The sequence below is a fragment of the Trachymyrmex cornetzi genome, unplaced genomic scaffold, assembly GCF_001594075.2.
Source record: "Trachymyrmex cornetzi isolate Tcor2-1 unplaced genomic scaffold, Tcor1.1 scaffold122, whole genome shotgun sequence".
Lineage (NCBI taxonomy): Eukaryota > Metazoa > Arthropoda > Insecta > Hymenoptera > Formicidae > Trachymyrmex > Trachymyrmex cornetzi.
Genome location: NW_017295784.1, coordinates 2,916,592 through 2,935,671, shown reverse-complemented (window position 1 = coordinate 2,935,671; position 19,080 = coordinate 2,916,592). Strand labels below are relative to the sequence as shown.

Sequence of the window (19,080 nt, the reverse complement as noted above, 5' to 3'; positions counted from 1 at the left end):
ATAAAGAGTCAATATTTATTCTAGAAAGTTGAAAGTACGTTGGTGAATTTTTAGAGATTTTTTAAATTATTTTGAAGAGGTGAGAGAAAAAACGAAGAGATTTGAAGTGATCCTTGATGGTATGGATGAGGCACCAAATTGTAGATGGTACGGTAAGGGTTAATCTATTATAAAATTTTTCATAAAATCTGGAGAAAGCAAAATTAATATCGCATTTAAAAATATTTGTTTTATTATTTTAATATTTAACTCAATGTAATCGCTTCTAGAGATTATTCTACCGATTCTGCGATAGGTTTCTTCCCGCAGATAACGTTGATATAAACACTGGCTGGTCCCTCGATACCCTCTTTGTCAAGCGGTCTAATAAGAGTTAAATTCTTCGAGTATGGCGAGAATGCGACGGGGCTGTCATGCTCCTGCAAGCTCAGCTCGATATCACCTTGCGAGCCAGGATCACCTAGCACTCCGAGAATTCCCACAGTATCGCCGACGGGCAGATCCTCTCTGACAAAGAGATGCGCCGCGGTGGCTCCGTTCTCCAGAAAGCATCGCGTGTCTCTGTGGTCTCGAGTCACTGAAAAAGTCGAACGATTATTAACACGTATAATGAAGCATAGTCTATTGTTAAATTGTTGAAAGAAACGCTTAATAGCGTTTCAGAAACAAAATTGATTTCTAGAGCGAGGAAAAAGGAAGCAGAGTCATCGATAGAAGTATCGCACGTTTAAATTCTAAATTTAAATCTCCTTTTCATAAGAAACAATCTTTGGACATTACGTTTATTATGTAATAACATGTTTTATTTTATTGATATGCAATGCAAACACATATCATCCTTCCACATATTTTTTAACTCTTTGGTGCCACTACAAGTATAGCATATTCGCGACTATTTCTTTTTTTTAATTTTATTTTATATGCTATAATTTTTTATTAATAATAAACATACATTTACTTATTACTATTATATTTCTTAATATCTGACGTTTCGTTAAAAAAAAAAAATATTACAATATATATTTTTATATATTTTTTAATATAATATATAGCAAAATTTATATATGTATGTATGTGGTATCGAAGGGTTAAATCTTTTCTTTAAAATAGATAATAATTTAAATAAATTAATAAAATGATATATATATTTTTTAGAGCGTATTTTAGTTTGAATATATTTAAGCCGTGAACTTGAACGAAAAAATTCATATCGCTTGAAAAAATGGTAGCTATTGAATTAGTTGAGCCGTTGAGGTTACCGGAGTTTCCGGTTGAAATCGTACAACCGGTTTTCAATGGGTTATACGAAAGTGATGGAAGGACCGTGGGACAATGATCTTTGGCTGATAAAAAAAACTCCGAGTGTAACGGTATGTAAGAATAATACGAATTCAAAAAACAAAACATTGATGAAAATATTTATACATCACGTTGTATGATTTATTTTTTATAGTAATTTAATAATAAATAAAATAAATGTTTCAAAACAATTCGCAAAAATAAAAAAATTTCGACAGCATTTGTGTGTTTCAAAATTTTATAATTTTACCTAAGAGAAGAAAATGAAATAATTTCTTTAAAAAAATTAAAATATTAATTAAAAAAAAAGAGTATATATAATATAAAATAACTATTCTAGATGTTTTGTTGTATTAAAATAATTATGGAAAAGATCTCTTTACTTTGTCTTCTTTAAGACCATATCTTATAAAATAGGTATCACATTACCGGCATTACCGTATAACGATGTCTGTTTTATGAGATCCTTAACGGCAAGAAAGCATGCACTTTTGTGCTTTTAACCGCAAATGACATGCAAGAAAGCTCTCTATTTTATTCATTGCTTGTAACAGTAGATAACTATTTTGAACACGAAGACTTAGATAATGCTTATACTGTCAGTGCCTTGTAATACTCATTGTCGAGTTATTAATTAGATCTGTTCTAATGACTTCAAACGATCTTGCACACGGATTCCAGAAGCGTTATAACGTAACGCGTTGAAGTTTACCGTAAGTAACGTAATTTCATAATCTGAAGCATAACAAAATTATCTAAAGCAAAAATACTTTTTTAATTTAAAAAGAATAAAATATTTTGTTTTAAAAATATAAAATATATATAGAATTTTTACAAATAAAATTTTATGTATGCAAATATAAAAATATTCCTAATGCTTTTTGAGAAATATTTCATGTGGATGAGTAACCTTAATATGCCATCTTGATTTTTGAAGGCAAAAGTAAAGTTGCTTATTGACTTATTTATCGTATATTTTTTGTTCAAAATATAAAACGTTTTACGTAAATTAGTTAACTAATTCTTTTTTATATCTCTTTTTATAACATTTTCAGGTAGTAAAGGATATTATATTTATATATTATATTGATGTATTTTTAGAAAAAAATTAATAAATTAATAAAGTAGAAGAAGAAAAGTTATAATAAAGTAGAAAATATAAGATTTGCTATACATATGTGACATCTAACGGAGTAAAGATTATTATTATGAGTGTGTATACTATATTATTATTTTCTTGCATATATAATAGGTGGATGAATTATGATGCATAAAGTGCATAGAAGGGGCGGTGAGGCCGTTTATCTAACAACAGTGCTTTAGCTGTTCTAATGCTGGCATAAATCACGATAGCCGCTTTTGCGCCTCGTTTGACTGCCATAGCCACTGCCGGACATTCCCAAGTTCGCTTTATGCATATTGAATGCTCTAATTACGCATAATCACTTGATAAGCAAAATGGTCGTTTCAGCAAAATATACTTACTACAATTTAACATTTTAATTCAAAGAGCTTATCGTTATACTTTTTGTTTCAATAATAAGCAAATAACAAATAATAAAAATGAAATAAAATCAGAAAGAACAAAATTAATTTCATAGTGGTTTTCAAAATAGCGGTTTCGTACGTAGCTACGTGTTAACGTTATATTACGGGCTTAATTGGACACTTTCATGTCATTATTACGGTAATGAGATATATGTTGCAATTAGGATGAAGGTAATTTTATTAAAAAATTACACTTCGAGTAATCTGTTCAACAAAGACTTGAATGGACATCGCGTGATCTACTCGTTCTTGCCAGTTGATCGACGGGAATTCGGACGCTGGAAGGACGCGAATCGGATGCGTAGACGAATACGCGTGGGCTGTTTAACGCGTATGCGAGAGGGTAGATATGCGCGCTTCCCTGGAGCGGAGTTCCGGTCGCGAATTCATGGCGTATCGTCGGCGGCGCAGCGTTACGGCGCTGGCCTTTCGTAAACTCCTTTTCTAGCATAGATGAGGACCTCTCGCTAGCAAAAGCGAGTGCACGTTCAATGGTGCGCAAAAATATCCGCGAAGATTAATACAAGTCTTATAAATCGATTTATGTAGATGTAAATTGCGATTTTTATGCAATTCGTGTGAAAAACCGAATGTGAAAATTAAATAAAGGGAAAAATGAAATAGGTGACATAACATAAAATCTGTTTTAGATAGCTGCATACTTAAAGAAAATTTGTAAGTTATAAACATGTCTCGATTTTTTATGCCAATTCATTTATTTATCCAATTACTGCATTGACGTTCTTTAAGGAAAAGGTATAGAAAGAGAAGAATAACAAGTTAGTGAACTATAATTACTTTCTAATTTTATCCGTTCAAAATTCTATTCTATCTATTTATAATAAAATCTTTTTATCTCGGAAACTATATTGCATTTGATGAAAAAGATTAAAGTTTATAAATTTAATAAAATTCCCTTAAAAGATTTTTCAAAACTATTTCTTAGAAGAGTCTTATGGGAACATAACAAAGAGGAAGAGTGATTTGATGCAGGAAAACTTACGTTGTCCGACATGCGGTTGCAGCATGCAGCAGAGGAGCAGCAAGATCCTCAATACGTTTCGTCCCATGGCAATTCAAGATCATCGTCCACCGATTCCGCCGACAGATGCATCTGCAAGAAAAACAGAAAGAAAATCAATGGCGGAAAGGGATAAGGGATAAGGGATGTTGAGCAATGTAGCGCGTCAACTTTTGTGCACAACTGAGTTTCCTTTAATTTTCTCAAGAGAACCGTGGGAACGCAATTTCCCAGAAGATATTTTGATTTATCGTATCTGCGGAAATAACGTTTCCTGCGTTCGAAATGTCTTACATACCCAGCTTCTCGGAATCATTACGAAGATTTTATTGCTTTGCGTCAAGGAGGATTTCATCTTGCGAGAAAAGTTTCTTAGATATGTATGACTTTCGTAAAATTTTATAATAATTTATAATTATAGAAATATATAAAATATAAATTTGATTAATAATACAACTCTGTAATCCAATTAAAAATTGCAATAATTTATTTAGTAATTAAATAGTTATTAATAAGTTTATTGATCAATCTGCACAGTTGATACTTATATTATCTAATTTTCTCTTAATGATGCAATAGCAAATTACATGTGACATAATAACGGGAAAGTATAAAAATATTACATAAGTTGTAATAAGACTATAACTATGTCCATATTTTTTATTACATTATTTTCTAATCTAGTTTCTTTTATTTTATATATATTTTTAATAATATAGATTTTTAAGTTTAAGTTCAAACTTAATGATTAAAAGTTAATTTAAAGTTTTAAGTTTTTGGGGAAAAAATATTACGTTTTTGTAAAAAAATAATAATACAGAATTAAAAAATAATTATGGAGTTATACATGTAACTTTGATCGAAGTAAAATTCGTAAAATTGAAAGTACATATTATATAAAATATAGGAGGATTCATAGATATTTTTTGGACTTCTTGATGTTATTGATGGGAAGATATTATATCACAATATTCTTTTAAAAAATAATATAAATATTGCTCTAACAGGAGAATTTGTGCGAGATGTTCCACTAACATTTTAGTTCTCGACAAAATGACGCAAGGACATGCTATAAAACGTAAGAACTTTGCTGTTAACGTGCAATCGAGTTTGTCATCGTGTTAGCAGACGAATGTAAGAACATAAGTACTGGGCGAACGACCACTTCGTCGACGAAACGCGTTTGCAATAGCGAGCATAACGCGTGGTTAGAAAGCATGCAGAGAAACTCTTTTATTACGTGGAACTATGGCTATGTAGGACTACGTCTCATCAGGGCTAGGATGACTCGTGCAAATTATCGCCGGAGGCAGATCTTAACACCTTGCACTTTCCCCTTCCGTACAAATAGCGCATTTCTTTCGTGACGTCATGTCGGGAAGTTGATGACCATTTTGAGCATTTGAAATACTAAAGTTTTAACACGATGTTTCTCTTTATAATTGAGTGGCAAGAATGGAAGATTTCTTCAAGCTTGTTAGTGCGAGAAAGTTTGCTTTTTCGTTTTCCCATTCATGATATTATACTTGATGGTTGAATGGATTGATTGTATATAGACAAATATTCATTACTTAAATGCAAATTTTAACTCTATAATCATAGAATATTATACTAATAAGGCATAGTAAAGATATTGGAAAGTAAAAGGATGTAAAGTGTTTTATAATGTTATCTAACAATTTGATTTATAAGAAAAATAAATTACCGTTTATTTATATTTCACATTTATATTTCACATTTTGCATATTTATATTTCAGAGAGAGTTCCAAATAATATTTAATTTTCAATACACGATTTAATAATTGTTTGTAATTATATCACTGTAAATATTACCATAAATACAGTTTAGTTTGAGAAAAACTGTACAGTTTTAAACAATATTTAAATTTTTGAATATAATGAAAACATCAAATATTGTACAAGTAATATTTTCATACACATTTTTCTCTTTTTTTACATTTATATCCACATTGACAGAATATCTCTAATAATCTAAAGTTAAATTTATACAATAACATTTATTATTATTTATCTTTTATTTATTATTTGTAAATTTACATTTACATGTTTTATTTTTAATTTTATGCTTTTTATTCTCGTTTAAAATATGCTGCATAATTGTTTGTTAATTCTGTTATACTCTGTAGGATTTAACGTAACACAATGGTGGAAATAAAAATAATTTTTAAAATGCAAAAAATGTAGCATATTGAAATAAGTAAAAAAGTTACTCTGAAAATGGCTGCAAACAAGGAAATTTATACGGAAAATATCCGGATACTTCGGTTATATGGGGCGCAGTACTGCTTAAATTCACGAACCGTAAATTGAAACGCAACACGATGGGCAACCGGCGTAAAGGCCTCCGGCCTCTGTTTCACCGGATAACTGTATAAAAATATTATGGGTATCCGTATTGGAAAATTGATAGTTCAAGTCATTTAAAACTTCGTATTGATTACTTTATTTGATCGAAGTTTATGATTACTTTGTTATTATAAAATTAACAATCGTACGTGTGCGATAAATGTACTTTATTTAATAATATTTAAGATATGTTTTGACACTTAAAAATAATAATGTTTAAAAATAATGTTTAAATATTAATATATCACAATTGTGCTCAATTGTGTTATATCATTCCTTGTGTCACATTAAAACGTGCAATAAATATGAAAGCAAAAGTTATACAAAATTTTTTACTTTTATAAAAGCGTGGCATGTATGCTTTTTACTATTTATATATTTGTTAAAGTATATAATTATCAAATTCTTAAAAAAAATAGAATGGGTTCCATTCGAATAGTAATAAAAGAGTTTTATATAAAAATTTGATGTTTTGTTCTAAAAATGTGTTTTTATTAATATTAATGTAAAAGACATGGTTAGTTCTTCATGACATAAGTATTAACTTTTATTAATTTTTATTTTTTATTAACAACAATTACTGTCTATACTTTATAATTTTAATTTATTAACTATTATAATTTACTTTTAATTACTCTACAGTGCGACTTTTATTAAGTATAATAAGTAATGTATTTTGAAAATAAAATCTGAGATTGATATATACATAATAGAGACTTACCACAAAATATACTCGGAAAAAACTCGCAGGTTCATGTATTTATGTTTTCCATTATTTGCTAAGATCTCTCTCACAGCACTAGTTGTTTATTGATAATATAAATCTCATTCTCAGTGTTGATCTCTTGATCCACTTTTTTCACTTAGCCATCGCCCTTTGCAATAAAAAGCACATAGGGTTACGAATCACACCCTTAGTAGTCCTTATTGATCGGCGTCGCTAGACGGTCTTGTAATTCACGTCTTTTCGTACGTATAACGAAACATAAGCATGAATTTTACTGCAAATATATGAATCAACTAAATTTTATTCAACTCTAAATCTTTTTTTTATAAAAAGTCGCCAATTTTGTCATATCTTCAAATAAAATTCACATTTTACTTAAATTCTTTACTTTAATGTTCACATATAATAATTTGATTCGATTTTTAAAAGATCATTATTTATCCAGAGTCTCTTTTATTCTCAAAATCCCTTTTTTCTTTAAAAATTCTTATTTCACTGTTATCTTAAATATTTTATTTTGTTTCATTTATTTTTGGCGTTTCATCTTTCTGATCTAGTTTTAATATACACTGTACATCGCACTTAACACTCCGTGCACTATCATGATCGATGTGGATCAAACTCGGTTACGACTACCGTGCTATAGGGCTGTAGAACTCTTTACTACAAAACGGAGCCGTCGTGCAAAGCGGCTGGAGTGGCACTCGGCTGGCTCCCTATTGTCAGGAAGGGGGGACCGCGGCGACCAACAGAAACGTACTTGAACCGTACCGCGAACAGGTGTTTGCTTTCATATACGATGGGGGAATAATGGACGCGACGCATATGCGTGTGCTTGAGTAAGTGTGCACATAACTGACCCCTATCTTTGAGGCCCTTTGGAGACTTGTGTCGACCTTACTGAAGACGCGCGTGTGTGTGTGAGGATTTCCGGTCTTCGAGTCCCCCCGGAGAAAACTTTAGAAACAAAGAGATACAAAGCTGTAAGAATTACAACTAAACAATTAAACGAGTAAGAATAAAAGAATGTAATAATAATTAAAAATTAGCTTGTATATATATTGGGGGAAAAGAGAGAGCGGAGATTTTTCGATACTTGTAAAAAAAGATAGATTTCTGACGAGTAACTGACGAATTTATAGGAGAAAGGCAGAAATTTAAACAAATAAAGAAAGTTTTCACCTGAAAACGGTATTATTATTGTTTTCGTGCACGATTTCAGCGGCAATAATACTTTAGAGGCAGTACGAGAACGAAGCAACTACGTTTTGTCTTTTTTGCGATTTTCTCTAAAACGAAGCAGAAACGAATATCTCTACAGGACATTTTTTCTTAGTTTATCGATCTTCTACACGTTCCCGAAGTTTAGACATTTAAATTCGGGACACCCTGTATATGCAGAGTGCGACTTCTTACAATGTTTCATATTTGTAAGTTATAGAATGTTCAAATAGAAATTACCGTCATAAAAATCAATATAGAATAGTAAAATTGATTACCAGTTACATTAGGATTCAATAAATTATTTCTCGGTTCTTTTTGGTTTTGTAGTTCTGCTTTCTAATACTTTATTTCTCATTAAGTACTATTATGTCAAGATATAATATTGAGTGATCTATGTCTTATTACCAGAAAAATACTACACAGTAGATGGAATGGATGGAATGCCTGAAAATATTATTTGAAGGACATAGAAATCTGAATAATAAAAATTGTCGTACAGCACATGCGAAGGGGAATTAAGCAAATCATACCGTTATTAGGAAGACCGTAAAACTACGGTTGTCTCCCTCAATAGCTCACTATGTATCATATTTTCTATAAAAAAATATTTTTATTATAACATTATCTGTAAATAGTGGAAATTGTTGATCGAATAAGAAAAAATATAACTTCGTATTTTAGCAGCATGATAAGAATAATTTTAATAATTTTATCTTAAAAATATGAATTAAAAGCAGCTACGTCTAATAGAAGTTAGTGGTACTTTATGAATAATAATTCAAATTGGAGTTTTCTGATCTAACAGTTTTTATATTAACTCTCTTCTTCTTATCTCTTTAACTTTAATCACGTAACTAATATGATAATGTATAAGATTATATGAGTACAGCGAACTGTAATAATGAGTAACAAATCACATAATCGAAAAATGAGTAACAATTGCGTAAGCACGCAATTTTTTTCGGCAATATGCATAGCTCGTGAGATTTAATGTCGTGAGAAGTGGTTGAGGGCAAGTGGAACGAGACTTGCTACTCGCTTATGACATCGCGACGATGTCCTCGCGGATCATCGGTCTGTGAAATTGCGGGAGTATCTCTTCGTCCCTCTCCGTACCCCTCATGGGAAAGATAACTTTTATTATGCACGGTTCTTGCAGTTAATAAACATTAGCTCGTCTTAAGTCCTTTCCACTTTGAACCAGTTTCTGCTATTGTTCGTGATTTACGCAGAATAACTCGCTAACGGTGTGTTCATTGACCGACACAATCGAGACATGCAATTTATTAGGCCTTTTCGAAAGTGCTCAATTATTGTAAACGTTCTCAAATGCCCGGCCATTATAGCACAAATGGAGGTTTATGATCACTTTTTATTAGATTTTATAAAAACAGTCATGCTATTTGATTGTTAAAAAAGTCTCTACCCTCGAAGACTTTATTAATATCTATTCTTGAAAAAATAATGTTATATACATATATCCTCTTTGTTACGTTTTTATTAGATAATTTTTAAAAATATTTTCCGTGTTAATATTCTAAAATATTAAAATAATATACTTAATTATAAAATACTATACGTTAAAAATCTTGATATTTCAAAAAAATATTTGGACAGAAATTGTTGACATTATTGATAAATTAAAATCTGCTTTTATAATTCTTACAGACGATATATGAGCTCATCGCGATATTGTATGCACATGAGTCAAAGAACACATATCGTTTCCCACGCGATCGCCTGATAACTTTGAAGAGAGTTTGTTCATCCTTGACTAAACGATATATCTATAGAGTATTCTCTCGCTTTTCCTAAAATGATTTATTAATAAATTTAAATCATTTTAATTTTTGTATTTATTTATATGTGTATGCACGATTATATATATATATTTTAATAAAATAAAAAACATGATATTTTTCTTTAAAATAAAGACGCTGTAATTTCCTAAAAGAAGCAAAGTATTTATTGTAGACAAGTATAATATTAAACGTAACAATTACAGAATGTATCTTTTTTTTCTTTTAATACACAGTTTATATAAGATAATGATACATTAACACAGCCATTTATTGACAATTAAAATATTTCACAAAATAACAAAGCTTTTTGGCCATCGTACAAATGCCTGCTATATTGTCTAAGAAAGCGCCGGAAGAATTTTATCACACATTTAAAATTATGAAACGCCTGACATTACGACACATACATGTATCTAATTCCTACATACGTATTTCTATGGATTTATACCATTAACGACAATTAAAAGCCTTTGAGATAAGCGTGCATAGTGATCGATTAACATCACGCGGAATCACGGATACACGGCTTAACACGGAAGAGCGGGTCTGATCGTCATCCTTTCGTATTCCTCACATTACCGGTGTTCCATTCCATTGTATGAGAGCATCCTGCCACCTTTGGTGCAGCGTGGAACAATAAGTGAAAGAGTGATACCTTGAATTCTACACTGTTTACTTGGAACACGCTCAAGTGATCTCGGAGATATCGCATTTTGTAATTGAGAAAACAATAGCAATCTTAGATCTTTTCCTCGCACTAAAAAACTTTGAAAAGAACTTAAGAGTAAATTTTATATTTTATACTATTATTATTTATTAAATAATACTAACTTGGATCGAATAAGTTTCTCTAACGGTGTCGCGGCGATATCCGCGGTTTCCATTGTTGCAGCATCTGATCCCCCGGAAGTTTCATTTGCCCTGGTATCCACCGTCAACGTAGCGTGACTGCCACCGCAGGTGAAATATTGAACTTCGAATCTTTTAACATTTACAGAGTGAGTGATATTTCTTTGTGACTATCCAAGAAAAAATCAGATGCTGTTTATGTATTCGTGTTTAAATGTTAAGAATAAATTCTGAATTACGTTCACATATATTTTCTTTATGCATATAATCTATATAACAGCTCCTTTTTTCATTTATAAATTGCATATCTAATTATTTATATTTATGTAGGGATTATTACACATAGAATATATCATAGATTTGTAATAAAATATAAAAAATAATTATTATATATATTTAACAATTATTATCATGTCAGACATATAATTAGTACACCGTAATGATTGCACCGACAGATTAATCCATTATCATTAAAATAAAAAATAAAGATAAATAAAATTAATAAAAATCGTTAAAAGTAATTAAATTATATAATATATACCGTCGTTCCGCGTGATAATTTCTTAGCAATTCTCGATTAGCGTTGAAGAGCACACCGTGATGACTGAGACAAAGGGTTACCCATATCGGTAAACTGGGTGTCTTCAATCGAGAACCCGGCTGCTTGCCTATATTGCTATCACTTTCGTGCACTAAGAATCCCACTTCGCTTCTCATGAGGACGCCCCATTGCGGTACAGCCTTTTAATTACAATAAATTAACATTGAATAAATAATCGTCTTTTTAAAATTAAGCTAATTTAAAGTATACTGAAAGAAACAATCTATTTTCGATACATATTAATAATTTTTTTTTGCAAATCATCTAAAATACGTACAAAAATTTCATGTTAATTTCGATACATTTCATAAAAGTTATAATATATATATACATTACAATAAAACATAATTATAAATATATAAATTTGCAAAATGTCAAAGAAGTAAATTATTATAGACTTACATATGTATTTTCATCACCAACGTGAAGCACTCCATTGTGAAGATGTGGTGAAGCACGTCCAGTTAAAACGAAGATGATAATACTGATCGGACCTTCTTCCGAACATCCACCGAGGATAGATGCCTTTGGATCTTCTAAATCGTTTCGAATTCTGAAATATGCATTTAAATATATTAACCAAAATAACTTGTATTTGATTAATACTTGACTTGTGTCTAATTGAAGCAATTCTTTATCATTTTTAACTTCAAATAAATTGAGAAAAAATGCAGAAGAAAGTATTTTACTTTGAGAGGCCTCTCGAAAGCACCGCGCTATATAAAAGTAGCTTCGCGCCAGGTCCGCCTTCATCGTGAAACTGTGATGGTAAAAATAAAGATTATGATAAAACTTTAATTAATCCTAAATAAAATAATTTTATATTTTATCGACGTTGTAGAGAAAGAATTAATTTTTTAATGATGATAAAATGCAACTAAGATTTAAATTTGGTACAGAAACTGTCACACATATATACATATGTATGAGTCTTTAATTTACAACGTTTGATAGCATGTATGTAATGTCTGACGTTTAATTTGTTAAGTACTTTAGCTTCCTTGTATGAATACTCACCAAGTACAAGTATCTCTTAATAAAGATCTCAAGGTCCTCCAAGGAATTGAACTCGAAAAGGTGCAGCTAGAATACAAAGCAACCTTTCATAAGGAATGTACTTAAATCTGATAACGTTGTAGAAAATGGAGTGTCAATTATATAGATGAAGATGTATCGCGCAATTTTGAGATTATTCTCTAACACACTTGATAAATTACCAACACTATAATTTGAGACATATTCTGTTCCGTCGTAAATTAATTAAACGAGAAAGTTTAGATTTCACTGCGCTACTCGTTAATGTGATAGAAATAGAGTGGATGCGTTAGTACATAATTAAATTGTTTTACTGAACGAGAATATTAATCTCATGTCATTCATTTAATACAAAAAATATAATTATAATTAAACAATTAAGAAAAATATTAAAACTGAAATTACTAATAAGCGATTCTTTTCTATATCTATTTAACTTATAAATGTGGAAGATTACAAAAAACAGAAATATACCGTTTCTGTTAATCCATCTTGAAAATATTGTACACTGTGTTGAAGATATGGTGTATCTTGCGGTAGAGCTACTATGGCTTTTGGCACGATGCTGCTGACGACATTTGGACATGTAGACACAGAGAAACCACCTGCACAACGCCAGATAATTTCTGATATTGCAGAAGTCAATACTTCAATCTGTCGATCGTATGAAGGTTTTAGCAGACTGTAATTAAAAGAAAATTTCTTTTTAATAAAGTTACGATTTTGTATAATTTCACTTGTCTAATAATATTTTAATTTTTGTTTTTTTTATTAATATGTTATTCAAAGTTATTTAAAGATTTTAAAACTTTTTTTTGTATAATTTGGCTAAATTTATAAACATATTTAGAATATATTTAAAAAATTAATAATAGTCAAATTTAACGTAAAATTATAAATATTAATAAAAAAAACACATACATTTTAATATCAATAATCATTATATATTGATTATTACAAGGTATTAAAATTTGTATAATAATAAATATGCTTGTAATAATAAATTCTATAATTATATTTGCTAATCATTATTTAATGTTCATATTATTTATCACTTATTGTTAATTTGTTAACTTAATGTTTATTGCTACATTCTTGATAAAGATTTTATCCATATACACAGCAATAAAATAATATATATGCTATTTACCTAAAAGAACTTACATTTCAGGACCTACATCTTGTCTGTCGCACTTGAACAAAAAATGCTTCAGCATGACAGCTTGCACTGCGGTGACGAGGCCTCTCGTTGTGTTTCTGGGCGTTCTCAATCCAAATGCTAAGCTTTGTCCATATGGTCGTAAGGTCAGCCCGGTCCTTCCCCATTCGACCTTAGGTGGACTCGCGCAAGAACCAAAGACCACTTTCCTTAAAGCCTACAGCAAGAAATTATTAATACAATGATTAATTTTTAGAAATTAAACGAAAATTTTCCAAAAAAACGTAAATTCGTAAACTTTTTTTATTGTATTTATAATAAAAATTATATACTACAAAATTACCATGCATGTTTCTTCTTCGATGGGTTGTCCACCAATTACGGGTGTTTTTGGTAGGGCTCTTGTATTACGTGGATAAAGTATCCTTTCTGAAACACCAAAATCCAAAAAATATTAGTATTATAAAATAAAGCAGCGTTCGAAACTAAATGCCTATTTACACCTGGGTAGAGCTCGTCGGGTTCGGCCATAAGAGCAGCATATCGTGCTGCTCGAGTCGACAGCAACATCTTCGAAATATTAATGCTATGATATAAGAGTATTGAAAGTATCAGTAGTGCTTATTTTATAATATTATATTACGTTTACAAATTTCATTGTATATATTATATTAATATGCACAAACACTAATTCGATTTCATGTAAATGTTTCATGTGTATAGATATTATTTCTTATATTCTTTAATGTTAGTTTTTGAAAATGTAACAGGAATATGTTTTTATGCAATTAATAATTTTGTTTATCGTAATCGTTATTTTATTGTTTAACAATGCTATTTTTTTATTTTTCTCAATATATGCGGCACAAGTATTGAAGTGTAAGAAATGAGTTCGCTGATGAGTTTCTCGGATGATTCCGCAGTTGTCACCCAATGGTACTACGCCGGCAGAATATCAGATATCAATTGAAATCGTGCCGGAATCCGCACGTTCCTTTATATAGGATCTGATATGCGGCTTATGCGTGCAGGCATCTCGCGAAATACGTCGCGCCGAGGCATTCAGACCAATCGCGCACGGAAGGTGTCAATTTGAACGTCCGAAAAGAGACACGCTAGTTGGAAACGATAGACATGCCCTACTAATATCTATTTACCATGCCGCACTTCGAGCTGGAATTTGAGTGCAGGTGAGTATGGCCATTGGCGTAATTAAATTATCTAAATATTTGTCATTAAGAAAAAAGAAAAAAACGAGAAAAGAGAGGTAATACAAAAGAAAAAGAAAAAGTAAAGGAACATAGAGAGTACGTTTCGAGTTACGCATGAAGCGCATAATGCATCATTTGTCCTTGTTACTCAAATAATAAAGAAGGATAAAACGATACATCATGCGCTTCATGCATAACTTGGAATGCATCCATTATGTAGATGAAAACAAATAAAAGAAAAGAAAAAGGAAAAAAGATACAAGAAAAGAAATAAACAAAATAATAAATAGAAGAATAAAAAGAAGAAAAAAGTAGGAAGAAGAAGTATAGAGTAAAAAAAAGAAAGATCAAAAAATAAAAAATAAAAAAGTAGCATAGAATAAAATATATGCTGTGTCTGTGATTATATTTTATCTTTTTAAATATGCATTGTTGCATGTTAACATATTAAAGTTATAATGAAGTTTATAACGATGGAGGATAAAATAAAGATTAGCAAAGAGTAAAGGATTATATAAAGTTTTAATACCGGGTGAATGAGAGATAATTAAAAGATTAGTTACGCCGTTGCATGTAACAGTGCTAGATGTAACATGGGTGAAGTTATCTAAGTTTCTGTATTTTCCGTGTTTCTGTTAGCGAGTGTTTTAGGAGACGATGAAGTTTAACACTGTTTATACATATAGGCGATGTGTACACTTGAGTCTTTAGACTTCTCGCGTGTACGTCGGATATAATGGCGGAAAGCACACAGGGGAGTAAGATAGAAGTAAATTTAGGGGGTACGATTCTTGTTTTCTCAGAACAGTTTAGATGAGCTGATCGATTGTTATGGCGGAACCTTGACGGAATCTGACAGAAAACTAATAAAGGAATGTTACTTGTACGAAGCTTTCAATCAAATTAGTTGCATACACTGTATTTCAGATAAAGTACTTTAAATTAAGGTGCTTTAAGGTAAAGTTTCACACAAGCAGTAGCTACATAAAGGTGTAATTGCTATTTTGATATTCGTGTATGTAATTAAGGAAAATATAATATCTAGAAGAGAAAATAAAAATGCGTTGAGATATTCATTTGCATAGATTAAAATAATTATAAAAATAATTTATAAAATTTTCTATTTGAAGAATTTGTAATGTGGTGTAGATTTCAGAAAAATAAATTATATGAGTTATTCCATATTCTTCACATTTTTTAAAGAAAATTCTCTTTTAATAATTTAAATTTTTCTTTTGCTTTAGATTCCAATTATTCTTCTACATTTTTAACTCCTTTTGAGATCCTTCATTTAACTTAGTTAAACTACATCTTTAAAATTTTGTCTGATTAAAATTTATATCATTATAAATTATTTTTAGATCGAAAATTATTATCATATTATTTTAAAAGGAGGAAATTTTGGAATTTTATTTTTTCACTAGCATTAATAAAATAAAAATTCTTTACGCGCAAGCATATGCGTGCTGCAAAAACTGTTCCGATTTTATTTTCTTGATTTTATAGGTAGATCGTCATAAAAGCATAGTCCAACTGAATATTGAGATCATAAGGCAACGGAAGCTGCCATAATCAGCCATTTCAGATTCGACGAAAACATATATATCATTCGGCACGGCTTTTCGACTACCTCATAGTTTGAAAGCAATCGCGTGTTCGCGTGCAATCAAGATATCGGATTACGAATTCGCGCCGGAACGGCCATCTGCATTTGGCGATTGCATACCCCGATATATCGCGTCCCTAATTTACATTTGCGAGGTGCCTCTCGAGGAGGTGTATCTATCGATTTATTCGACCGTTTATATTCCTGCAGTGTATGTACATACACGCTTTTGTACGTTTCACAGAATTATACCTAGTTGCATCTTTACCCCGTGTTCTATTTTCTTAACGAGGCAAATGAGCTCGCGTTAAATGTAGAGTCAAATGTAACATGGATGTTATAACAAACACCCACGTTATATTTAAATGAAAGTTTTTAGGATAAGTAAATAATAATAAAAACTAATGTGTGTTAATGAGAATTTCTATTCATTTATTCAGCTGAGCTATTTTTTATAATAAATGTTCTTTTGAGATTGATCGAATTTTTATTGCTTTTAACAGTAACTGAAAGATTTTCTTATGAAGTTATTGTAAAGCATAATAAGATTTATACAATTAATATATACTTATTAATTTTTTCATAATATGTATTATTAAAGCAATGTGCTGTTTGTATGGTGATCTTTGTAGAATTTTTAATATGTAATATTTATAGCAATATGAAGAAACGAGGAGAGTAAATAATATAAATATTATTTTATATAAAATTTAAAATATAATATTAAAAATAAAACATACAATGGTTTATTTCATTTATCTCATATAAATTCAAGATGCAAAAAAATTATATAAATATGTTAATAAGAGAAAATTACAATATAGAAATATTTTTCAAGAGTAAAAGATTTTATTTTTCATATGAATACAAAATGTCGTACTATTAAATTTTTATTTGCAAATAAAATTCTTTGAAACCTTAAGTAAGCTAGTTTGCGTCTTGTTTGCGAAGTAGAATTCTGACCGAAAAAACTTATAATATTGTAATTATTGTTCCAATAATAAAATCATAATATCTATGAAAAAGAAGTATATGGGTTATATATACATATATATGTATATAAAAAGAAATATATGGGTTATATATATATATATAAGCTCGTGTAACGTGATTACGTACCACGTTACACGCACAACTATCATATGGCCTTCCTAGGATTCCCATGAAAGTTTTTGGTTTCGGTTTTCGGTTTCGATTTCAGCCGAAATTGTAAAAATATAATCGAATATTCGTTTCAATCGAAATTAAAAAAGATTGTTTCGATCGGATTTTATAAAATTGTAATTTTATATAGAACTATAAAAATAATGATGTTTTTAGCCTTAGTGTTTGAAGATAAAGAGAATAAATCAATCGGATATGAAAAGGTATCTATATACTTATTTAACATGGATAATACTTATTAAAACATTTAATATATGAATAATGCATGAATAATATGTCGATCAATGAAGCAATCGCTGCTCTCCTTTCATACTTCATTTTTAAGTTCGTGATTACCGCGATTGGTTTTCACAAATGAGGGTTATCGTAATATGAGAAAGTTGCTAAAATCGATTGATTCAGTTTAATTCAGCGTAAAATATTATTTACTATTGGAAGATTATTTCAAAATTTAAATCCTTTGCACACACATAAAGAATTGATTACAATATATATTTATTAGATATTATAAGTAGAAGCGTTGCAATCTAATTTTTATAATTTAAAGGAAAACTTAGTTCTTCAAAATAATTTTTTAAATATTAATTTCATAAAATAAAGTATGATTAAATAAAACTTATAAATAGTAAATTTAGAATATAATTGCGGATTACATATTATAAAATTGAAGTAATCAATAAAAATAACGATAAATAAAAAAACTATGTCTTTGAAGTGACTTAAATATTATTCCCTGATACTCAGAGACTTCGTACCTCTATCCCGAAGATATGGGGGTAGTTTATCCTTCCGCATCTCCTTACAATGTCGCTTATCGCAGGTAGATGTTGCCACAGTGGCTTCCTTCACTTCCGTCAAATCAGGTTCAGCCATTTCTGAAGTTTACTCTTTATATTTTTATTCAAGATTTAAATTCAGGCGCATGTCGCGAATTATAGTTTAAATCACTAATTTTAAATCACTAATAATTGTTTGCAGACAGATCGCTAGTGGACACCATCATTCTTATGTCAATAATCACATGTTGAGTTCGTTCATTGACACGTTTCTTCGTTTCGAAAAGTATATTTCTTTCGTTTCATGCGTCAGATTTATGATTCACAACCTGATGCAATTCGACGTAAAAAAATTCTATTTGTTTCTATTCAGCAGTCATTCCTTAATCGGTAAGATTTCCACAAAAATACGTCAATTCACTCGTCGCGGTGCTTTCGCGTTTTCTCATTTTGCCCGCCGAAGACGGAATGCAGGAAAAATAACGTGCCTTACCTACAGTTTCTTCCAGTGGTTGTCTGGCAATCAATGCTCGGCTTTAACGTTCATGTTTAAAAGTTGAAATACGCGAAGTTCTATGTACATTTGGTAATTTTTAAGATGTCAGTGATTTTATATATATGTTAGTTAGCAGGACAGTTAAAACTATTTTGCAAATTTATTATTTTGTAACAATCATTAATTTGTTTTAT

At 30.0% G+C, this 19,080-nt stretch overlaps 2 protein-coding genes across 2 annotated transcripts in view; both read right to left on the bottom strand.

The window, feature by feature from the left end:
* Positions 1-7,265, bottom strand: part of Cad96Cb (protocadherin Fat 4-like Cad96Ca) — a 13,424-nt gene extending 6,159 nt beyond the window's left edge. The window contains exons 1-3 of the mRNA XM_018519347.1: positions 6,958-7,265; positions 3,851-3,961; positions 282-577 (exon numbers count right to left, since the gene is read on the bottom strand). Of these exons, the coding sequence (XP_018374849.1) occupies positions 282-577; positions 3,851-3,917 (363 nt within the window). The 5' untranslated portion in view covers positions 3,918-3,961; positions 6,958-7,265. The remainder of the gene's footprint in view (positions 1-281; positions 578-3,850; positions 3,962-6,957) is intronic.
* Positions 7,266-10,341: 3,076 nt separating this feature from the next.
* LOC108768947 (protein FAM188B2) lies at positions 10,342-18,546 on the bottom strand. The gene is made up of 10 exons (XM_018519668.1): positions 18,370-18,546; positions 13,977-14,062; positions 13,639-13,850; positions 12,949-13,156; positions 12,457-12,522; positions 12,129-12,199; positions 11,842-11,992; positions 11,380-11,579; positions 10,821-10,970; positions 10,342-10,605 (listed from the first exon to the last, which is right to left on the bottom strand). Exons 1-10 carry the CDS (start codon positions 18,485-18,487, stop codon positions 10,560-10,562), a joined length of 1,308 nt encoding a protein of 435 aa, XP_018375170.1. The 5' UTR covers positions 18,488-18,546; the 3' UTR covers positions 10,342-10,559.
* Between the last annotated feature and the right edge of the window lie 534 nt (positions 18,547-19,080).

Coding starts and splice junctions, on each gene's coding strand:
- LOC108768947 (XM_018519668.1), bottom strand. CDS start 18,487: ATGGCTGAACCTGATTTGACGGAAGTGAAGGAAGCCACTGTGGCAACA. Junction 13,157..13,638: donor CAAGATGTAGGTCCTGAAAT/GTAAGTTCTTTT, acceptor TTTTAATTACAG/TCTGCTAAAACCTTCATACG. Junction 12,523..12,948: donor AAGATGGATTAACAGAAACG/GTATATTTCTGT, acceptor TTTGTATTCTAG/CTGCACCTTTTCGAGTTCAA.